Here is an 8,527-nt window from a genome sequence, read left to right on the forward strand (position 1 = left end):
GCTTGCAGGTGTAGCAGTGATGAGTTCTGGAATGACCCCCTGCAAATACAAAATGAAAAACAAAAGAAGAAGGAACATGAGAAAAGATCCAAAACACAAACAAAAAAAACAAACAAATAAAAATAATTTTTTACATGTCAGATGTTATGCTGTCTTTGATCGTATAGCAGATTGTGTCTGTAAGAGTAGTTCCTTGCCCTAATCTTCACATATACCCTGACACCTATGGACCAGTCAAGGTGGGGAATAATCTAAAAAGGGAAAACCTATTAGGGAATCTTCGCCTTTGGGTAACCCCCAAAGCCTATTGCATATCGGTTCTTTCCTCTGGCTCCTTTCTGGTCCGTGTGTCCTAGTCTGGCCCTACAGGTGGTTGAACTACCTTACAGTGGGAAATGTGAGTCCATGTTTTTTTCCCATGACACAATACTGCTGCAGCCATTACTAATAACACCTGGTATGGTCCCTGCCATTTAGGTTCCAGTGGCTTGCTCTTAAATGATCTTATTACCCATTGTCCTGGAATGACAGCATGACCGCCTTCAGGAGGTGGCTCCCAACAAGCACCTACTCTCTCTGGCCATCTCTACTGCCTTAGAAAGATTTTCACAGTATGTGATAAGAGCATCTGATGCAATGTATACATTGGCACTTCTAAGATCAATAGCTCCTGGCATAGACATAGGACGCCCTGTTATTATTTCATGAGGGCTAAGCCCAACAGACCGGTTGGGGTCAAGACATCAGTTTTTCCTCTACATTGTGGTAATGATATGTAGTCAACCTGCAGTTGCCGAAAAGGCCCTGATGGGGCTGGAGTGTGTGCTGCTGGTGTGACTGTTGCTGGGACATCATTGTTCTGCTGACATGCAACACATCTTTTTGCTGTCTCTGTCGCTACTGCTCTGAAAGCTGGGTTCCACCACTGATTAGAAAATCGGTGAACCATTGCTGTTGGATTAATGTGTCCTAAGTTGTGTAGCTGTTGGGCCAAATAGGGTAACAAAGACTCAGGTGTGACATATCTTCCCCCTTTGACCCAACAGCATGATGAATCAACTTTAGCCCCCTTGTCTAGCCATGTCCAAGCTTCATAAAGCGGAACATCTTTATACAGATCACTGAGTGAATCTGGGGGCACAGCAACACCTTGAGCTGTCTTGCCAGCACACACCTGCACAGTATCACCTAAACAGGCTTGTTTGGCAGCTGTGTCTGCAAGAGCATTGCCTTTTGCTTCTTCAAAGTTAATTGTAGCATGTGCTTTCACTTTTATTACAGCTAGATGTTTAGGAAGTGTCATAGCAAACAGTAGGTCTTTGACTAAGTCAGCATGCTTTATAGGTGTCCCAGAAGATGTGAGGAACTGACGACTTTGACATATAATTCCAAAATCATGAACCACTCCAAAAGCAAATCTAGAGTTAGTATAAACATTTGCTGTTGAGTCTGAAGCTAATGTACATGCTCTGGTCAATGCTATCAATTCTACAGCTTGTGCAGAAAAGTGATCTGGCAACCGGCCTGAAGCTACTACTTCAGTCAAGGTGGCAACGGCATATCCTGCCCGTCTGTTTCCTTTAATGACTTGTGCAGAACCATCAACAAACAATTCAAAATCTGCATTCTTTAGGGATGTCTCTGCAATTATACTCGGAGATAAATGTGTAAGCATAACACAATCATGAGTCACCTCATTCTCATCCTCTTCAGAAACATCAGTCCTTGCGAACATCATACAAGAGGATGGATTAGTGACTGGGGCACGTTGCAAAATTATATTCAGGGCTGTGACTGTGGCTAACCAATTTCCCCCAACATGAGGAGGTGACAGATGTGATTTTAGCTTGACTCATTAAGGCAGATACTGCATGTGGGCATCTTACAGTTAAAGCCTGTCCCAACACAATACCTGAACAGGCTAGTAAGGCTAGGTGAACTGCCTGTACTGTTCTAAGACATGGACCCATACCCTGTGCAACTATATCCAGCTTTTATCATTATTGTACATAACCAGGGAAAGGTAAACAATTAGTTTTTTCCTGCTCTGCCTGCCCCTGCTGTGCTCTCAGAAGCACCTGAGAAAGTTGTCCTAGACTTTCAGTGGAAGTGTGGGGACAACACTAGGGTTATAAGCAGGCTGACTAGGCATGTGATTATGCTGCTGATTTCTCCTAATGAATTTATGCCCTTTTTACTACACATAAGACAGAAAACATTACAAAGACTTACATATACACTTGACTATTTACATGGCCCAGTATGATTGGCTTCAGATTTTTATGGTTTTTAATTGATCATTGTGGGACCATCTCTTAACAGGTTGTTGGTATTTAGTTTTATGGCAGAGCTTGTAAACTGAATCTCTGCATGGTCGCACCCAGTTAGCAGCCCATGGGCCCTCAGGTTGGTAGTTCTTAACCATTAACTCATCTCTAGTTTCAAATTTGTGATGGTGCACTTTCTGAACAAAAGACATCTTGTTTTTCTGACTATTCCAAATTTGCTGAGTGGCTTGGCGATAAATAGCAGGCAAAGAGTTACACAGATTTTTGAGCTCCTCACTCAATCTGTTTACAGTGGCCTGTAACTGATCAATTTTTGGGCCTGTTCTCTTTTCTTTCTTAAGAGAAAATTTGCAATGTCTGGAAATATGTCCTTCCTTGCCACACGAATAACACACTAGGAGGTTATCAGGGTTACAAGGGGGTGGTCTTTCCTTTTTATCTCCAGTAGCTTGGTCCTCCTTTCTACAGGAAACCTTGCAGCCTCTATTCCTATGGAGCTTTTTAACACCTTCTGCCATTGGTTCCAAGGTCAAAGGTTTCTCCCTTCCTTCACCAGTGCACACAGCTGCAGTAGAGCGAATTGGTGCCATGGGTAAATCAACTGTACCGTCAGAGTACTGACCAAGGACTGGCTGAGAATCTCTTTTTGAATTCTCATTGCTTTCTTTAAACAAATCTCTCATTTCTGGAACCTGGTTACACAATGTGCCATTTTTGATCAGAAATTGACAAGCAATTTTTGATTCCTCCAATTCATTGGACAGTGTTTCCACAGATGACTTTAGCATGCTGTTGTTAATTCTAAGAAATGCAATCTCATTCTTCATGTTGGCCTTTTCATCTTTCTAGACTGGAAATTTCTTTTACAAATTAGCCCATAACCCAGTCTAGATTGAAGTTGCTCATTTTCAGCCTTTAACACATCTAGAGTCTTCTTAGTTACTTTGTATGCACCCAGAACTGCTTGAAGCGCATTGGCAATTTTTCCTTTTTTATTCATAGGCATATTGGGATCATTTTCAAATTTGGCAATAGCCCACTCATAAGGCTTATCAACAATGTTCTCAATTCCATCGAACATTCCCTGAGAGCCATGCTTAGCAATGTATTTAACAATTAGCTCTTCCATTTTCAAAATCTTACTGAATTAATGAATTTAGTATGAACAACTTTAGTGACTACACGTTATCTAGTTACTTTAAGATACCCGTTAATCTATTTATTCACAGCTCCAGTACTTCGGACTCAAAATGAATAAACCACCACAATACGTCGGGCTTTTGAACTCGAAAGTCTCCCTGTTTCAGACACAGCCGCACTCCGTCGGGCCTCAAGTCCAACTACAATAACACTGACAGCTCACAAACAACACTCACAAACAGTTTAAAAAGTAACACCGTCACAGTACATCGGACAAAACCACACTACATCGGGTTTTTGTGTTATATTTTAAAACATTTAACTTAGCCACAGTACTTCGGGCTTAAACTTAAGTTTAAAACACTGTCACAGTTCGTCGGACAAAACCACACTACTTTGGGTTATTGTTTTAAACTTCACAGAGCCGCGGTGCGTCGGGCTCACTACAGTTTCAGTTACTTTAGAAACTATCTAGTTATATTTCTGCCGTTTTATTACTTTTCCCTAATAAAACAAGAACAAACAAAATAAAATCAAATAAACCAACTTCTTCCCTAATAAAGAGAGGCTAAACAATTTGTTAACACCCAACGGTAATTAACCTTCCCTGTAACAGAGTATGTACAGAGGCTTCCCTGGTTTACAGAGGATAAACAATTTGTTAACACACGACGGTAGTTAACCTTCCCTTTAACAGAATATGTACAGAGGCTTCCCTGGTTTACAGAGGATAAACAATTTAACACACAACGGTAGTTAACCTTCCCTGTAACAGAATATGTACAGAGGCTTCCCTGATTTACAGAGGATAAACAATTGTTAAAACACCCCACAGCTGTGTTTAACACTTCCCTGACTTTATCAGAGGATAACTGGATTACTCAAATCCTAGTCTTTAGGTTCATTTAATAGTGACACTCACCAAATCTGAGAGTTGAGTTGCAGAAGTTCAGTCTGGACTTGTTTCAGGTGATCAGTCTGGAACAAACAGCGTCTGGTGTAGGCTCAACTCTGGATCAGTTAGCTCTTTCAGGTTCCTTGCACCAACTGATGTGAATTCTGGCATCTGATTCTTGTGTCAACTTCTATCCGGGTCACGGCAGCAACTGTTGTAAATTAACCGAAGACCAGTAGAAGAGCGATCCCCCTATTAGAGACTATGTTTACCCACTAAGATTTGCGACCCATTTGGTTGCAAGAAAGAATGTTTACGACCTTTCCCGAACAGGTTAGTGATCCTTCCTCTGCGAGAACACAAGAAAATTTGTTTCCCACAATTGCCAGATCTGAGTTACAAATGAAGCCCAGTGAACAAGCAGTATTCAACAACTGCAGTTTTATCTTAATAGTTCTTTCAATAAGGTCCTAGAATGGTCTCATATTACATATTCTGTCATAAAATAAAAAATAAACCCACTGACTTAAAATTATTAAAGCAGTTTATGAAAGCTGATCACAGTGCATGATCACTACTGAACAATGTTCTGCCATTCACTTACATTGTTTGGCTTCACTTTTCACTCCCTGTCACAACATCCACCCATGTATACCAAAGTCAAGTCAAAGTCAAGTCAAAGAAGCTTTGTCAGTTCAACCATGTACAGCTTATGCAGTACACAGTGAAGTGAAACAACGTTGCTCCTGGACCAGAGGTGCTACACAGAACAAAGACAAAGGACAGGTGATGTGGACAAACACAGAGCTAAACTATTTCTACAAGGTGCATTCTATATGAACTAAACATTCAACATCTTGTACAAAAAAAAGTTTGACAGTGAGTGCAAAGGAGGATAGAAACATGTTTAGGACATTGAATATAGCAGCAGAAGTAATTTAGTTATAATAGATACAATTAATTAAAGTGACGTGTGTATTTAAATATTTAAAGTGAACAGATATAAATATTTAAAGTGATGTGTACATGTAAAAAAGATCAATGTAAAGTGACATGTGCATGTAAACAAGACAAATTTTTGTCAGTGTTCAGTGGAGAATGGTCACGCTGTGCTCTCCTGAAGTCAACAACCATCTCTTTCTTTTTCTCCACGTTCAGAGACAGGTTGTTGGTTTTACACCAGGCTGTTAGATGCTACACCTCTTCTCTGTACTCTGACTTGTCGTTCTTGCTTATGAGACCCACCAGTCAGGAAATCCAGGATCCAGTTGCAGAGGGAGGTGTTGGTGCCCAGCAGGCTCAGCTTCTCCATCAGGTGCTGAGGGATGATTGTGTTGAATGCTGAACTGAAGTCTATGAACAGCATTCGTACATAAGTGTCTTTATTGTCCAGGTGTGTGAGGGCCAGATGGAGGGTTGTGCTGATGGCATCGTCTGTGAAATGATTTGGACGATACGCAAACTGCATGGGGTCTAGTGATGGTGGCAGCAGGTTCTCGATGTACCTCATGACAAGCCTCTTGAAGCACTTAATGATGATGGGTGTGAGTGCAACGGGACAGTAGACATTCAGACAGGACACTGGAGACTTCTTTGGCACAGGGACGATGGTAGTTGACTTTAGGCACGTTGAGACGACAGCGCTGCTCAGGGAGATGTTGAAGATGTCTGTGAAGACATCCACTATCTGTTCTGCACATTCCCTGAGCACTCTGCCAGGAATGTTGTCTGGTCCAGCAGCTTTCCATGGGTAAACTCTGCCTAGAGTCAGAGCACCTGGTCCTCTGGAGGAGGAATGGACTTCCTCACTGTCACATCATTCCGTGCCTCAAACCTGAGCGTAGAAGCTGTTCAGCACATCTGGAAGGGAGACATCACTGTTACAGGCAGGTGGAGCTGGCCTGTAGTTGGTGATGGACTGGATGCCTTGCCACATGCAAGTGTCACCACTCTGGAAGTGGCCGTGGATTATCTGGGAGTGTGTACGCTTTGCCTCCCTGATGGCTCGAGACAGTTTGGCCTGTGCTGTTCTTAGGGTGTCCTTGTCTCCGGCTCTGAAGGCAGAGTCTCTAGATTTTAGCAGCACACGCACCTTTGCGGTCATTCATGGCTTCTGGTTTGAGCGTGTGGTGATGGTCTTGGAGATGGTCACGTCATTGATGCACTTTTCGATGTAGCTGGTCACTGGTGATCACCGTGTACTCCTCCAAATCGATAGAGGTGCCATTAGTTGCAGCCTCCCTGAACATATCCCAGTCAGTGCACACAAACCAGTCCTGAAGTCCTGGAATTTACGAAGAACAGACTTGAGATTTGCATGATTGAAATCTCTGGCGATAATAAACAGTCCTTCAGGGTGAGCATTCTGCAGCTCACTAATAGCTCCATAGAGCTCACACAGAGCCTCCTTAGCATTATCACTAGGTGGAATGTACACTACGACAATGAATATGGTAGTGAATTCCCGGGGTAAATAAAACGGTCTGCATCTAACAGTCACAAACTCCACTAGCGTTGAACAGTAACTAGACACAAGTACCAGTCCTTGTTGATGTAAACACACACACACAGCCACAGCGAGTCTTACCACACAAAGCTGCATTTCTGTCGGCACAAAACGCGGTTACAGTCACTGGTTCAGCTTACACGCCTGATAGTTTGGATGAGAGAAACCAAATCTACAAAAGTATTATTCTCCAGTATTATTGTTTTTAATTACATTGTTAATTAGAATGAAGCAGTGAAATTAAATCAGCATGATATTCTGTATCATTGTGTGTTTGCAGGTTGTATGATTGTGGTGTTTCAGTTGAAGGCTGTGCTGCTCTGACTTCAGCTCTGAGATCAAACCCCTCACACCTGAGAGAACTGAATCTGGATGGGAATAAAATCAGAGACTCAGGAGTGAAGAGTCTCTCTGCTCTACTGGAGAATCCTCTCTGTAAACTGGAGACACTGAGGTAAGATCATCTGAGAGTCACATGACCTGCTCCTCACTAAGACACTTTCTCTAATAGTGAGACTGTAGCAGGGGTTTTAGTTCAGTGTCAATGACCTGAGAAGGGAAGATTGTTTATTTTCACTGATGATTTGTCATTTGATTCTTTTGGTCAAATGTACTAATGCATTGTATCTGAAATCACTGAAATTTACTAAAATATTGAACTTGTGGCACATACTTAATGCACTGTCAGAACTGCAGGGTTTAAAAGCAGCAGAGAAATATATATATATATATATATATATAATATATATATTCGCTCACCTGCCTTGACTCGCATTGAACTTAAGTGACATCCCATTCCTAATCCATAGGGTTCAATATGACGTCGGTCCACCCTTTGTTCACAATATTATATATATTTTAAAAATACAGAATCTTATTGACTAAAATTCATTCATACACAGAGCTAAAGTAGAGAACAGAATCAACAGGTGTGAGTATGAGAGATCACAGTGCATGATCACTACTGTACCTTTAGATGTATGTAGATCTGTGTATGTATTATTGTTTTTAATTACTTTGCTCATTAGATTGAACCAGTGAATACATTTTACAGACACACCTGCTTTCTGTTGTTGAAGAGTGTGTTATTGTGTTTGCAGGTTGTGTGGTTGTGGTGTCTCAGACGAAGGCTGTAATGCTCTGACTTCAGCTCTGAGATCAAACCCCTCACACCTGAGAGACCTGAATCTGTCTGAGAATAAACTAGGAGACTCAGGAGTGAAGAGTCTCTCTGCTCTACTGGAGAATCCTCTCTGTAAACTGGAGACACTAGGTAAGATCATCTCTCTGAGAGTCACATGACCTGCTCCTCACTAAGACACTTTCTCTAATAGTGAGACTGAAGCAGGGGTTTTAGGTTCAGCATCAATGACCTGAGGAGGAAGATTCTTTTCTTTTAACTGCACACTGGTGCTTGGTCACTGAGTCTTTAGGTCATATGTACAGTACTTTTGTTAAAAACACATCACAAAACATGACTTGTAACAACTGCAATGTGTCTGACATTATTGAGAAATTTAGAATGGCAGAATGGCAGAGTAAACCCACTCAACACATTCATATAGTAACACAGAGCTAAAGCAGAGAACAGGTTCAACAGGTGTGAGGATGAGAGGTGATACACAGTGCATGATCACTACTGTATGGTTATACAGCTATAGAAAAATGGGTCTATTCATACAGGAAGCACTAGAAACT

At 41.6% G+C, this 8,527-nt stretch overlaps 1 protein-coding gene across 14 annotated transcripts in view; it reads left to right on the forward strand.

Annotated features, from left to right (window-relative positions):
- LOC131362395 (NACHT, LRR and PYD domains-containing protein 12-like) overlaps positions 1 to 8,527 on the forward strand; it is a 54,173-nt gene that overhangs the window by 38,285 nt on the left and 7,361 nt on the right. For 12 of the 14 annotated variants that reach the window (XM_058404335.1, XM_058404337.1, XM_058404342.1 and 9 more), the window contains 3 exons: positions 7,110 to 7,283; positions 7,732 to 7,758; positions 7,930 to 8,102. In XM_058404335.1, coding sequence (XP_058260318.1) covers positions 7,110 to 7,283; positions 7,732 to 7,758; positions 7,930 to 8,102 — 374 coding nt within the window. The remainder of the gene's footprint in view (positions 1 to 7,109; positions 7,284 to 7,731; positions 7,759 to 7,929; positions 8,103 to 8,527) is intronic. The other 2 variants (XM_058404330.1, XM_058404339.1) reach the window with 1 other exon arrangement.

Source organism: Hemibagrus wyckioides, linkage group LG12 (assembly GCF_019097595.1).
Source record: "Hemibagrus wyckioides isolate EC202008001 linkage group LG12, SWU_Hwy_1.0, whole genome shotgun sequence".
Lineage (NCBI taxonomy): Eukaryota > Metazoa > Chordata > Actinopteri > Siluriformes > Bagridae > Hemibagrus > Hemibagrus wyckioides.